The 15,061-nt window shown below is 40.7% G+C and overlaps 1 protein-coding gene across 1 annotated transcript in view; it reads left to right on the top strand.

Moving 5' to 3' along the window:
* The window catches only part of LOC146705080 (solute carrier family 23 member 2), a 71,089-nt gene that overhangs the window by 35,180 nt on the left and 20,848 nt on the right, over positions 1 to 15,061 (top strand). Inside the window, exons 8-9 of the mRNA XM_085460983.1 lie at positions 7,825 to 8,078; positions 14,763 to 14,927. Coding sequence (XP_085317109.1) covers positions 7,825 to 8,078; positions 14,763 to 14,927 — 419 coding nt within the window. The remainder of the gene's footprint in view (positions 1 to 7,824; positions 8,079 to 14,762; positions 14,928 to 15,061) is intronic.

The following is a 15,061-nucleotide window of genomic DNA, read 5'->3' as shown; positions in this document are numbered from 1 at the left end:
GGCGGGGCTCACGGCCAACCCGAAGAAGTGTGCGGTTGGACGGAGGGAGGTACAGTATTTGGGGTACCACTTGGGGAGCGGGCAGGTGCGACCTCAAGTGGAGAAGACGGCGGCGATTGCATCCTGCCCGCGTCCCAAGACGAAAAAAGAGGTGAGACGGTTTCTGGGGCTGGCCGGCTATTACCGGCGGTTCGTCCCAGGGTTCGCGGACCTGACCAGCCCCCTGACTGATCTCACCCGCAAGGGTGCCCCAGATCTGGTCCAGTGGACGGAGCGGTGCCAGGCGGCGTTTGTGCAGGTGAAACGGGCTCTCTGTGGAGAGCCGCTGCTGTTCACACCTAACTTCTCCCTCCCTTTTTGTCTGCAGACTGACGCCTCGAGCAGAGGGCTGGGGGCCGTTTTGTCCCAGCAGGTGGGGGGAGTTGACCGGCCGGTCGCTTACATCAGCCGGAAGCTCACGGACCGCGAGTCACGGTACAGCACCGTGGAGAAGGAGTGCCTGGCAATCCGGTGGGCGGTCGACTCCCTTCGCTACTACCTCCTGGGCCGCCCGTTCACCCTCTGCTCGGACCACGCCCCGCTGCAGTGGCTCCACCGCATGAAGGATGCCAACGCCCGGATCACTCGGTGGTATCTGGCCATGCAGCCCTTTAAGTTCAAGGTGATCCATAGGCCGGGCGCGCAGATGGTCGTGGCCGATTTCCTCTCTCGCTCGCGGGGGGGGAGTAGGTTCGGCCGGATGGGCCCCGGCCTCAGTCGGGCGGTGGGGATGTGTGGCGTGGGTGTGGTCCTTGGCCAGCTGCAGAGGAGGGGTGACGCAGTGAGCTCCCGGGGCGGCGCAGGGGCGGGGTGAACAGGTGTGCTGGGATCTGACAGTGATTGTGTCTCTTTATATGTTGGCAGTGACAGACGGAGACGGAGGTGACAGCAGAGAAAGAGAGCGCGGGAGTATATGTGTCCACGTACAACCCCGAGTTTAATAAAAAGTTCTGCATTGTCAAAGTCGCTCCGGCTGGTATTTCTTGGGTCCACCATTACAGCACCTATCATCTGCTGTTTACAGATGGTACAAAAGTATCCATATTACTGAGTTCAGATATTCCAATTGTGGCCATAGGCATATAAAATCAAGGATGAAAGCGTACAAACTGCGTCTACTCCTTCTTTTCTTCTGAACGAATGGGTCACTCTCAGGAGCTCAGGGAATTCCAGCATGACACAGTTATAGGATGCGACCTGTGCAACAAGTCCAGGCTTGAAATTTCCTCGTTATTAACTATCCCACCGTCAACTGCTACTGGTATCATAACAAAGGTGAGGTGCATAGTGTATATATGACATCAACCTTCTGGCCTCACTACAGACCTCCAAAGTTCATGTGGCCTTCAGAATAGTGCAGTGTATATAGAAGAGCAATTTATAGAGAATGTCATGGAATTGGTCTCAATGGCCAAACAGCTGCATCCAAGCCAGTCACAACGCAAAGTACAGAAGGGGACAAGGTCCCATAATTTGTACGTTGGTCCATGAGTCCTGACCTCAACCTGACACCTTTGGGATAAATTAGAGCAGAGACTGTGAGCCAGGCCTTCTCTTACAACATCAGTGTCTGACTTCACAAATGCACTTCTGGAAGAATGTCAAAAATTCCCGGAACACTTGAAGCTGTTATAGCTGCAAATGGTGGGCCAACATTATATTAAACCCTTTGCATTAACCATGGGATGTCACTCAACTTGATGTGTGTGAAGGCAGATGAGCAGATTAGCAAATACTTGCCGATACTTGCCAAACAAATACACAAAATTGTTTGAAATGATGGCAGGAAAAACACTTGCCTTTTAATGATGTCCTGTTGTGAACCCAAAGAATTTTGACAGCACATGATAGTTTTTAATGTTAGAAGTTGAAGACTGAAAGCAGTATTAACTGCAATAGTGCAGACAATGATAAAGATAGTGAATGTTAAATAAGTTTAATTAGCATGTTTGGGTTTTATTGGGTTTAGCTGGTGATAATCTGAAGATTTTGGTACAGTAGAAATAGATATATACCTTTTATACCTTTAATCAATGGAAAATTGCTCAGGAGATTGCTAAAGGAAGAGATTTCCCCAAATATCAAGGAACTGAAAACAAAGTTTTATGTTGCAAATTCTCAAAGATGCTGGGAAAATCATCTTTTCAATAGCTAAAAAAGTCTACTGGCGAGCCAGATTTAAAAATAAATGCATCCTCTAGTGCAGCGATGGGGAACTCCAGGCCTCAAGGGCCGGTGTCCTGCAGATTTTAGATATCACCCTGGACCAACACATCTGAATGAAGTGATTAGTTCATTGCCGGGCCTCTGGAGAACTTCAAGACATGTTGAAGAGGTAATTTGGTCATTTAAACCAGCTGTGTTGGATCAAGGACACATCTAAAACCTGCAGGACACCGGCCACTGAGGCCTGGAGTTCCCACCCCTGCTTTAGTGCCTGTTGTGTTAAAGTTGTGACAATGTTGTATGTAATGACAAGGATTTTAAATTTGATTCTGGATTTAACAGGGAACCTATGAAGAGAAGCCAGTTTGGGTGAAATATGCTCTCTTTCTAGTCCCTGTCACTACTCTCGTTGCAGCATTATGGATCAACTGAAAACTTCTCTGAGAGCTTTTAAGACATCCTGATAATAACAAATGACAGTAGTCCAGTCTAGAAGTAATACGTGTATTTACTACTTTTTCAGTATCTGAGACAGAATGTTTCTAAATATTATAGATGTTGCGCAAATGAAAGAAACCACATATCTTGGTCAAAAACAACTCCAGGATTCCTGCCAGTGTTACTGGAGGTAATGCCATCCAGAGTAAGCATCTGGTTGGACACCATATTTGTAAGATTTTTAGGGTCAAGTGCAATAACCCTAGTTTCATCAGAATTTAGAAGTAAAGTGAAATTAGACGTCTTAGAACTCTTTATGTCTTTAAGACACTCCTGGAGTTGAACTAATTGGTGTATGTCATTTGGTTTACATATCCAACTTTTTCTGTATTTAAAAAAAAGTATGCTATGCCTAATGGAATAATACTACCTAATGGAAATGTGTACATTGACACCCAAACTCAAGGACTTTCTTGACTCAAATGACAACGGAGAGGTCTCTGATTCAACACTGTGGGAAACATTAAAAGTCGTAATGCGTGGTGAAATTATTTCCTATAGCTCAGGCCTCAAAAAGGAGAAGATGAAGCAACTTTCTGAAATTAATAGTGCCATTCCTCGTCTAGAAAGGGCTTACCAGAATTCTAAATCACCTGAGGATTACAGAGAGATATTAAAACTCAAATACGAATACAATGCAATTATGAGTGACCAGGTTACCAACCTACTACTGAAGCTGAAACATAAACATTTTGAGATAGGAGACAAACCCGGTAAATTGCTAGCGCAACAACTAAAAGGAACACGAGCTTCGAGAGCAATTCACAAAATAAGATCTAAATCTGGTGCTTTTCTAACAAGCCCTATAGAAATTAATGAGCACTTCAGAGAGTTCTATCAGGAGTTGTACTCATCCCAGCTGAATGTAACACAGTCTGCCTTAAATGACTTTTTTGATTCTCTCAGTCTGCCTAGGCTAGATGAAGCTGCCAGAGATCAACTCGATTCGGACTTTACATTGCAAGAAGTGGTAGCTGCTATTAAGTCATTTGCATCTGGGAAGGCTTCAGGCCCTGACGGTTTTGGCATAGAATTTTATAAGAAATTTTGTGATGGTCTTGCTCCATTCTTGCTTAGGATGATGCGTGATTCTAAAAACAGGGGCGTACTACCCCAAACTCTGTATGAAGCAAATATTTCGTTAATCTTGAAGAAAGGCAGAGATGACTCAGATCCTGCTAACTTCAGGCCAATTGCTCTTCAAATTTTTGATTGAAAAGTGATAACCAAAATTTTAGCAACTAGACTGAACAAGTACTTGACCTCTATTATTCACCCCGATCAAACGGGATTTATCCCTGGCAGACTTTCTTTTTTCAATGTTAGAGGTCTTCTCAACACCATCTATTCTGACCATGGTAGTTCGGCAGGAGCAGCAATTTTAGCTCTTGATGCACACAAAGCCTTTGATCAGGTTGGGTGGTTTTATATGTTCGAGTCATTACGGAAGTTTGGGTTTGGTGAAATATTTATATCTTGGGTAAAATTTGTATACGCAAATCTAACCTGTTCAGTTCTCACAAATGGAGAGAGGTCGGCGCCATTTCCTTTGCAGCGCTCTGTTCAGCAGGGCTGCCCCCTGTCTCCTGCTCTATTTGCTCTGGCATTAGAGCCCCTTGCGATTAAGATAAGAGCACATCCAAAAATACAAGGGCTCTTGGTCAGAGGGGTTGAAACTGTTATTAGTTTGTACGCAGATGATGTACTATTATACCTGCGTAATGCAGAAGACTCTGTACCATCCCTTCTTAATCTGGTCACCTCATTTGGCAAAATTTCAGGATATACAATTAACTGGGTTAAAAGTGAACTTATGCCTTTATCTAAAACCGGTTCACCGAGTTTTCTTTGTAACGTTCCATTCAAGATAGTTAACGACCATCTCACATACCTTGGATTAACTGTTCCTAAAGATCCCAAATTAATTTTTAGCTTGAACTTTGCTGAATTCTTGTCAACATTAAAGCATAACATCGAGTCATGGAAAATTCTTCCCCTATCTATGGTTGGTCGTATAAATTCCATAAAAATGGTCTCTCTTCCTCGATTTCTGTATCATTGCCAAAATCTTCCTATTTATCTCACTTCCTCTTTCTTTAAGGAGTTGGACTCAATTATTACTTCTTACATATGGAACAACAAGAATCCTAGGATTTCAAAATTACATCTACAAAAATCCAAATTGGAGGGAGGTCTGAGTTTACCAATATTTAAACATTATTACTGGGCTGCAAATCTAAGAGCCTTGACCTTCTGGCAGCAGACATCCTCAGATCTTGGTGATTTCAACATCCCCCTTTGGGTTAAAATGGAGGCTGGCATTGTAAGGGGCTCCTCTCTAGAGGCCCTGCTTCTCTCAAAAGTAGGGAGGGCTGAGAGTCTTAAGAAACTGGGGTTTGTTCCGAAACAATCTGTGCGGATTTTAAACCAAGTTAGAGGTTTTTTTGAACTGCCAAACTCCTCTGTGCAGGCACCAATATGTGATAACCATGCCTTTTTGCCTCCTTGGGATGATAAATCCTACTATGTTTGGAAGGAGAAGGGCTTACTCAAATTCAAAGATCTTTATATAGATGGAAAATTTGCATCATTTTATCAACTTAAGCAAAAATTTGATTTACCGCATTCACATTTTTACCGTTACCTACAAGTCAGGCATTTTATGCAATCCAATATGAAGAATTACCAAGATGTTCCACATGAACATAACCTTTTTAAGGTGTTCCTGAGCCCTCCTTACTCCAAACATTTGATTTCTACAATTGTACGTTTGTTTGATGACAGCATTGAAGTGCAGACTACGAGGATAAGAGACGCTTGGAGGGAGGAATTGGGCATAGAAATATCAGAATCAATGTGGGACAAATGCCTATCAAAAATTAATTCCTGCTCTGTTAACAGCAGACATCAATTAATACAATTTAAAATTGTCCATCGGCTACATTATTCCAAGGTTCGACTACACAAAATTTATCCTTCAACTTCCCCCATATGTGACAGATGTAAAACATCAGAGAGCACATTGGCTCACGCTTTCTGGCATTGCCCCTCATTGACCAATTTTTGGTCCAAAATATTTGATTGGTACTCTAAAGCTTATGGGATTTCCATCTTACCCAATCCAGAAATTGCAGTTTTTGTGCTGTGTACGTTCCAGAACTATCCCTGCGACTGTGCGGGTGCCAATCGACCTCGGAATGATGATTGCGAAAAGACTTATTCTAAAGGAATGGAAGTCCGCTGCTCCTCCCTCCTTCAGTGTCTGGCTCAATGACATGTTATCAGTCATTCAGCTGGAAAAAGTTCGATACCTGCAAACACCTGCAGCAAATGTTTTCTCAAAATCCTGGACTCCGTTTTGTTCTCATCTTGAGAAAGCTCACGTTGTATAAACATGTACCATGGCACTGCAATTTCCCTGTTTATTACATATTCATGACATTTAATTTGTTATGGATACTGGTAGTTTCTGATTTTAATGTTTTCTTTCTTTTTTCTTTTGTCTTTCCCTATTGACTATTATTATTGTGCTATTTCTTGTCCTATCATCTCAGCGCCTGAGCTGTATTTGTTTGTTGATGGAGTTTTCTATGCTGAAAAAATTAAAATAAAATATTGGAAATGTGTACATTGTAAACAGGTCCAAGCACTGAACCATTGAAACTCAATAATTAACCTTTGTGTGTGAAGAGGACTTGCCATTTACATGGACAAATTAAAGTCTGTTAGATAGACATGATTCAAACCACTGCATTGCAGTACCTCTAATACCTAAAGCATGGGAAATTCTCTGTAATAAAACATTTAAAGTGAACAGTATCAAATGGTGCACTGAGGTCTAGCAGGACAATTCAATTCAATTTTCTTTATTGTCCCACAAGGGGAAATTAGACAAGCACACAGATGAGTCCATTGTCAGAGGGCATTAAAAGTTCATTTGTAACGTTAAATAATGCTGTTTCTCTATTGTTTCATAGCTGAAACTCTTCAGTTCTCTTTACAACTACTTTTTCAATAATTTTTGATATTGGGGTAGGACTTTGAGTAGTCTTGTGGGAATGGGCTCTAAAAGACATGCCGATGGTTCAGAGGAAGTAATTACTGAAGTTAAGTAAAAAAGATCAATTAGGGAAAGAGTCAATATATAAATATAATCTAGTAAATAAATCAGAAGTAAGGCTACATTAAAATATGCAGATGAGATGCTGACTTAGTCTGATACTATGGTTAAATTATACATCTTGCTGAAGGCTGACGACAGCTTTCCTATTTTAGATGGAAGCGAACAGGGGTGAACCTAAAGGGGAGCATGGTGTGTATTTCAAGGTTTTCGTAACATTGATTGAAAGTAAAGTAATATAAAATACTGTCTCAATTAAATTGCACTAATAATTAAAAATATAAATATTAAAGCTTTTTGCACAAACCAATAAAAATATACATGGGCCTGTAAAACTCCACTGACCTGAGGGATTTTAGGTTGGACCATGAATTATTGTTAATATTAATTAACGTCTACAGCATCATAACATCTTGTTTTCAACAGCACAAAAACTTTGAAGAACAGAGCAAACTTCAGAATGCTGATATGGTTGTGTCTCTTCATTCACTCATTCACTTGCACACTTTAACGCATTGCAACACATGTACAAAAACTCATAAAACCTTCCAAAATGAGTAAAGATTTTTAAAAAAAAGATACTTTAGTTTATACATATATATCTTATTTTATTTGGGTTTGACTCTACTTGAAAGTGTTTATAATTTTTTGCATTTAAGAAAATGTTCTCTTTAAAAAAATTAATTTAAATGAAATGTAATATGACATGTGAATGCAAGTGAGCTCCAACAGACCAGGTGTCATCATTGCCGACATGATTTAAAGTATCCAGAGTGTTAAAATAAGTTAAACAATTAAAAAGCACAAAAATGGTTTGATCAAACTAAACTAATGGGCACTCAAACTACAATTTTTTACTCAGGCAAATAAATAAATCTTCATGTTTATTAAAACTGACAATGACTGATTCATCTATTACGTACTGTAGCCACTGACATGATTTCAGTCTTCCTGTTCCTATAGTTTAGGAAAGCTTAAGTATGCCTCCTCTGCATCCACAGGCCAATGGGGTGTGCCCACAGTGAGTTTGTCATCAGTGCTGGGTATGATGGCCGGGGTCTTGGCATCGACCATGGAATCTATTGGTGACTACTATGCTTGTGCTCGCTTGTCTGGTGCCCCTCCACCACCCATACACGCTGTCAACCGAGGCATCGCCGTAGAGGGTATTGGCTGCATACTTGCTGCTCTGTGGGGAACTGGAAATGGCACCACTTCCTACAGCCAAAACATTGCTGCACTGGGCATTACAAAGGTATATACAATCTCTTATCTGGTTGTAGATCTCTTGAAGAAGGCAATTTGTAAGATTTTTAATTCATTTGATTCAAAACATAACAAACATTTGGGGGACTTTTAAACCTTTAGTCCAAAAGAATAGTAAAGAAAAGACAGGAACGCAAGGAGGAAGACATGGGGCCTTACAGTATATGGTTTGCCTGTTAAACCCAGTGTGCTAAACTGGTACCCTCAAGTGGTTTATCAATCACACACACACGAATTCATATGTGACAAGACAACTCTTTGTCATTCCCAAGGAAAAATGGAACAATGGAACCAATTAGTAGATGACCCTGTATTTTATCCAAATTTCCTGAATTTAGAATGGTCTTGTAACCCTGGCATGTCCTGTCTTGTAATACCATCCGAGAAACATGGACTCCGACGACCATGTTCCATGCACATTCATGGTTAAATAAAGAGTAAATCTCAAGTGGTCCAATGAAAGTAGGAGAGTCTGCAAGATTGAATCCGTAACAGAACATGCTTGGTGGAAAGCCAAAATCTTTTAACCTGTTAAGCAATAGGGTTTGGATGTCTTGCAATGATCGGCACTTTATTTATTCTGCTCATTTGTCCGAAGCAGAGCTACCTGTGTCACCCTCCAGAGCCGCGGACATGTGCAGAAATTGTGTTGCACAGACAGTACAGAACACTCTCCTTCCACAGAGGGAAACGAGGGTGGCTGATCGCCTAGTTGCTGATGATGTCAGGGAGTTATGGGCATATTCTTCCCATGCTATCTGGGAGCTCCAGGTGGAAGGATTCATGGACACTGTGCATCAGAGGGAGGCCTCCAGCTTCTGGTTTATCCTCTCCACCTGGTCATAATGTCTGCAGGTAAAACCCAGAAAAAAGACTAACCTGGGTTCCCAGGGCAGAGCAAAACTCTTTTCACACCCAGGAGGTAATTTGAGGACCACAATCCAACAAGATGTCCCAAAGAATTCTCATGCTGAGTCATTACTTGGGCATCCAGTGAGGATACAGTTTGGGTAAGCTGATGAAGTAGGCTGCTTTAGAAAAGTATAGTAAGGATGACTATGTTATCTGGCGAGCGGGGAAAGGCCAGGGCAAGGCCTCCCAGGTGTAGGAAAAGATCGGAGGAGTCCCGTGGGTGGAGAGCTGCAAACCTTATTTTTAGCACAAACCTGGCAAGCAGACACATATTCCTGGACATCATTCTTGAGAGAGGACCAGCAGAACAGACATTGGATGAAGGTTATTGTCCAGTCAGTGCTGGAATAGCAAGTGAACCAGACCATATGCCACCAATTACAAATCATGGATTCAGTCTACCACGTCAGAGACTCAGGCATCTGAGGGTGATGTACTTCTCCATGGCCTCCTGTTCCAGCTTGGACAGACTGTACAGTCTCAGACTTCATTTTTTCCAATAATTTATGAAAATATGCTCCCCTCAAAACATGCTCTTCCCATATATCTTGTTCTGTTGATATGTGGAGCAGCAGAGCTTTGTGTTTTGCCAGCTGAGTTTCCTGCTGGACAAGCCGGCGACAAGAACACAGTTGAGTCCACTGAGCTCATTTTTGGCTCGAGCATTCTGTCACACAGCCAGGACTCAAACACAGACTCAGAATGCAGTTTGGTGAATTTATTGACAGTGATGTGAAAAAACGTATTTACAGTGTCTTTCAATAAAGGGAAGACATCCAGAGTTTCTATATACAGAATCCAAGCTGATGGGCCGATAGATTCCACTCCATCTTTAGACTTGATAGTGAAACAGTTTTCTTTCTCCAACTCTCATGCATAAATCCAAAGAGAGAAGGATGACATTTACACAGGTGAACAGATTTACGGAACAGGGATGAGTATCTACCACTAAGAGTTAAACGATCAAGCATAGACACAAAAAACTGATATTCTGTCTCCACAAAAATGTCCAAACTATCCTGGACAAGCCCCCATTTATTTTACGACTCAGCTCAAAAGCCACAACATAAATTTGGAGACTAATACCAGAATTTCACAGAGGTTTTATTTTAAATTGCATAAGAAGGTGGCTAAAATACTGTAGCTGGTACCACTAAGACAAAGACTGGTGAGCCTTTATGAAAGCCCACTTCAAGTATGCCTTTATCCACACCTGACTAGGTGTGATTGATTAGCAACAGCTGAACACTCTTGCACTGCCACTGCAAAGAGATTAGGGGCTGCAGAGGGGCATAATAATGTCCTCCATATTTGAAGGGAGCCAACTGATCACCAGATGAGGAGCAGGTGAGTTGATTACCGTAGGTATACCAGGCTGGAGTGCAAAAAACAAGAGGATTCTGCCTCTGAAATTAAGGTGTGGTTACCACACATGCACGCCCACACACATATAGGCACACAAACAGTCAAGAGGAATAAGAGAAAGCCAAGTTGGAGAGAAAGAAAAACTGGCAGGACTACCAGGAGGACAGAAGGACTATGACACAGAGTGTGCATCCAGATATATTACAATGAACAAATCTTTCACATTACCTACAGACACTTAATTCATTGCCAGGTAAGAGTTAAACATGTTAATATACATGTCTTCACACCAGTTTTGGTAGGGTTTCCTAAAATGGCTGTAAGACTACATAAATTCTGAAATTCTGAAGTGCAATTAGTCACATATGTCAATCAGCTTTTGTGGTAATTTGGCATGCATTTGAGTAAATGAAGACATTTAAAGGCATAGAGGAGCAAATTTATAACTGAATTTCCTCAGACGACTGTCCTCAGAAGTACTATCTGTAGTTTTGTTACTGAAGTTGCTACATTAAGTTGTCTGGTCTAAACTAACCCCTCTAACTCTGGTGAGACACACACAGTATCTATTGTGTACTTGGATAATTTGTCACAAAGAATTTGAACACTTAAATAATAAGTGACTGCAATAAAGATTTCTTAAATTTTGTATTCATTTTATTTTATTATTATGCAAGAAAACATTTTTAGGATACAGATGTTATTGTCATTAAAGTATCTATAAGTAACATTCATTCCTCACTTAATATGATGTCCTGTGCCCTGTATTATCTGGGCATATGATGCCCCTACCCCATAAAAAAATGAAAGGAGAGAAAACTAAATTAACTTTGCAATGCACAAATAATGTTGATTCATGTCAAACAATGGTGATTCATCTGTCTGAGAGCTTTGGTGGTGATATATGTACATAGCCATTAATATAAATACTAGCTGCATATTTGTAGTTGTAAGAAGAGAGTTTGATGTTAATTTAGTATTCTAAAATATTCACTGAAACAGCCTAAAAATAATAATAACACATACTATTAATGGCCATGTGACTGAAATATCTGTAAATATTTTTCCATACAGATGGGTGGTTGGAGCAGTTAACAGCCTTGGCAGATCCATACTATATACAGAAATAGTTCAGTAGAACTGCGATTATACAAGTAAGATTTTTTATAAGTTATACATTTGTATTTTAGTGGATAACTACCGTTTTAACTTTTGGATGGACTCAGTGGAAGCAGAGATAGTGAGCAGGGCAAGCAGGGTGAAATATGATTTTATTTGACCTTTAGATTATGGTCTTGTGATACAATTAATGGGAGAGGAAGGCTATAGACACGAATGATTTAGTTATATTGCATTGTTGTTGTTGTTTGTGAGTCTTACTGTTTGTGCTGCAGACTAAACTACATATTTAACTGTCACAGCTGGGGAAGCAGTCGTGTGATGTATTGAAGGAGGACCCAAGTTGCAGACAGTGGTGGTGATGTGAGGGAATTTTATTTACAGTGTGGCAAGTGGCAAACAGGAAATGTGGAACAGGCTAGACAAAAACTAAACTGGGAAAACTAGAAACCAAACCTGAAATCATAATATACGGAGACACACGGGATGAGGAGCAGAGAGACGTTGAGAACACCAGATTACGCAAAATAACACAGACGAACCCATGGGGTGCATAGGTAGAAGCACACTATAAGTACAGACACAAGGTAATCAGGAAAGAACACACAGGAGGAACACACAGCTGAACTTAATGGGCATGACAAGACACAGAACTTCAAAGTAAAACAGGAAATCATAAACAGTTTTACAAACAAACTCAGGAACACGAACACAGCACTGGGAAAGCACACAGGCAGGAATAAAAAAAACACTAAGAATCAAAACCCTGAGAACTATTGAACAAAATACCAAAATCAGAATAAATACTAGAACACAGGACAATAGGAACAGTAAACACAAAACGCTGGGTCTAACGACCCAGGACCATGACACTGACAACCATATACAGTTTAACTGATGGAGCAGTCACTGTTATTTTTTTTTTTAATTTACAGAGTCAAAGCAGCCCTGTTTTGATTCATAGCAGAAGTTAAAGCTCAGATTTTGTAAATTGCTGTTGTAAGTGCCAATATACACTCACCAGCCTGCAGAAGTTCTAATCAAGCATCAGAATAGGGGTAAAGGTAATTCAAGTAGTTTTTTACATGGTTGTTGGTTTCAGTATTTGAGAAATGGATGATCTACTGGGATTACTACTGAACAGTACTTATCTTGGCCTTGTTGATGTCAGGTGTCAGAGGAGAATGGCCAGGCTGCCTGAAGTTAAGAGGGCAAATGTAACTCACTAATCTTCTCATATGCAATTACTCAACACTCAACCAATGTGGAGACAGACAGAGAGACATTGTACACACAATCACACTCCCCAAGCGTACTCTAAGAACCGGGTCTAGGTACCCTTGCCCCTGGAGGGGGAAACTGCACCCAGACCCAGGTGGTGTTACCCTTTTCCCTGCGGTGGGGAGAGGCAGACCGCCCCGACTCCGCAGCAGCAGGGAGGCCCCACACTCCAGACCCCAGTCGGACGGCCAACTCCTCCTCCTGGCCCCCCGCTCCAGCAGGTCGGAGAGAACAGGGGTGTGAGAAGACTCCAAACCTCCCTCCGCCCGCTCCTATGTAGTGTTGATGCATGTGTGTTCTAAGGTGCATTTAAAACCCAGGAGGGCATGGAGCTACCTGCCAGAGAGCAACAGGTAAGCGCATAGCCCCTCCTGATAGCCCTCAGTGTCTACGTGTTTTTAAAATGTACACCCTGAGGGTCTTAGTCAGAATAGTATTTCTGAATACACATCACTTCAAATCACATGGGTTAGTCAAAGTCAAATGTACTTATATAGCACATTTAAAACAACAGCTGTTGAGCAAAGTGGTGTACATTTAAAACAATCAAAAGAGATGACAAAAAGCCAGGGAATAAAAGTGGTTTACACCACTTTTAGTGGGTTACACCAACCAAAGACTTCATGGGGTCCCCATATTAAATGGGATGTTTCCAGCAGGGTAATATACTATGTCCCAACGCACAAAAATATTTTTAAACTGTTCCTTGAACAACTTGACAATGACATCAATATACTCTATAGGTACCATGTGACAAAGTGGGTGAGAGTACCACTTGTCCATATTCTTAGTTAACATTCTTGTTTTGATTTAACCATATTTCACATGTAATCTGCAATAGGCAAACATCTACTATCCCGGGTTTGTTTATGTTTTGCACTTTTACAGATTATATAATATAACATCTTGGTTTAAATCAATTCCTACAAGTTTGTTAAGTTAACATGTTCTTTATTTCAACTGTTAATTTGTATTGTTTAGAACTTACCTTACCTACCTGTCTTCCAGAAACAAAAGGAGGAAATGTAGTTTTACTTCCTGCTTTATAGCTTCTGGGTTCATCTGAGGTCACAGGAAGAGACCAAGTGCGGGAGGGGAAGAACTCTTATAATTTAATAAAGTTGATTTTAGAGGGTTTATGAAGAAATAGATTTATTGTTGTAATATGTATTGATTACACCACAGAGTTCATGTTGCCAGTAAAGAGTAGTAGTAGAGGTTTGAATATAATTATGTTCATCTTACCTACCGAATGGAATAGTCCAGAGGAGAAATCGTTTGGTTAAGTGGACTATTTAAGCAGAACTCGGGTGTTTGAGAAGAAAGGTTCAGGTCAGTGTAGCTGTGTGCAGTTTGACCTTAATTTCTGTTGATTTAAGTTCAGTTATGTTTATTTGAACTGAGTTAGTTATAGAGTTGAGTTTCTTATTTGTTTTTTTGTAAATATTATTTGGGTCACAAAATGGTGAATAAATCACTTGCTACACTGGGCAGCATCAGTCTCCTGCACTTCTTTGACCGCTTAAGTCAAGTCCTACCACACACCATTTAAAAAGAACACCTTTGGGAGATTTTCACCAATTACTGAAAGGGACCAAAACCAAGTTTACTTTTGACTACTGACAACATTCAAGATGGATTTATATGTATTATGTATATATGTTTGTTTGTGCATTGGTTAATGGTAATCTAAATCCACTTGTATTCATGTCTTGTTTGAAAGTGCAGGTTACTGTATTTTCAATTAAAAAAAATTGCGATTAGTATGTACACACCTGTTAAAAACATGTACACCCTGTCTTATCACAGGACAATTTCAGATATAGTTATTATTTAATATTATGGCATCGAAACGCTTAACCACTCTTCCTGTGTTGTCATGTCACATGTCCAGTGAGACCCAGAGATTCTTCCAACATCCTTGCAAAAATAATGATGGTTTAAGTTTTCTTGTGTACACCTTACAGTGAGTCCCTGTGCTCTGTTTTTATGTTAGGTTGGTAGCAGGCTGGTCCTCCAGACTACTGGAATTCTGATGATCATCCTCGGAATCTTTGGAAAGTTTGGAGCAATTTTTATCACTATCCCAGATCCAGTCATTGGGGGCATGTTCCTTATTATGTTTGGAATGATTGCAGCAGTTGGGATATCCAACCTCCAGGTAAACACAATTAATTTCACAGCATATCAAATTGCATTTGTCTTTTATTTGGTGCACCTTTTTTTTTATTCAGAGTAACTAGAGCATAGCTTAATAAGATGCCCTAATCCTTAACCCCTTCAAATAAAACAACA

This window comes from Copadichromis virginalis, linkage group LG7 (assembly GCF_057382275.1).
Source record: "Copadichromis virginalis isolate Kocher_CV1m ecotype Utaka linkage group LG7, C_Virginalis_male_GT1.1, whole genome shotgun sequence".
NCBI classification, from domain to species: Eukaryota; Metazoa; Chordata; class Actinopteri; order Cichliformes; family Cichlidae; genus Copadichromis; species Copadichromis virginalis.
Note: the sequence above shows the minus strand (reverse complement) of the source record. Positions and strands in the feature narration are given on the sequence as shown.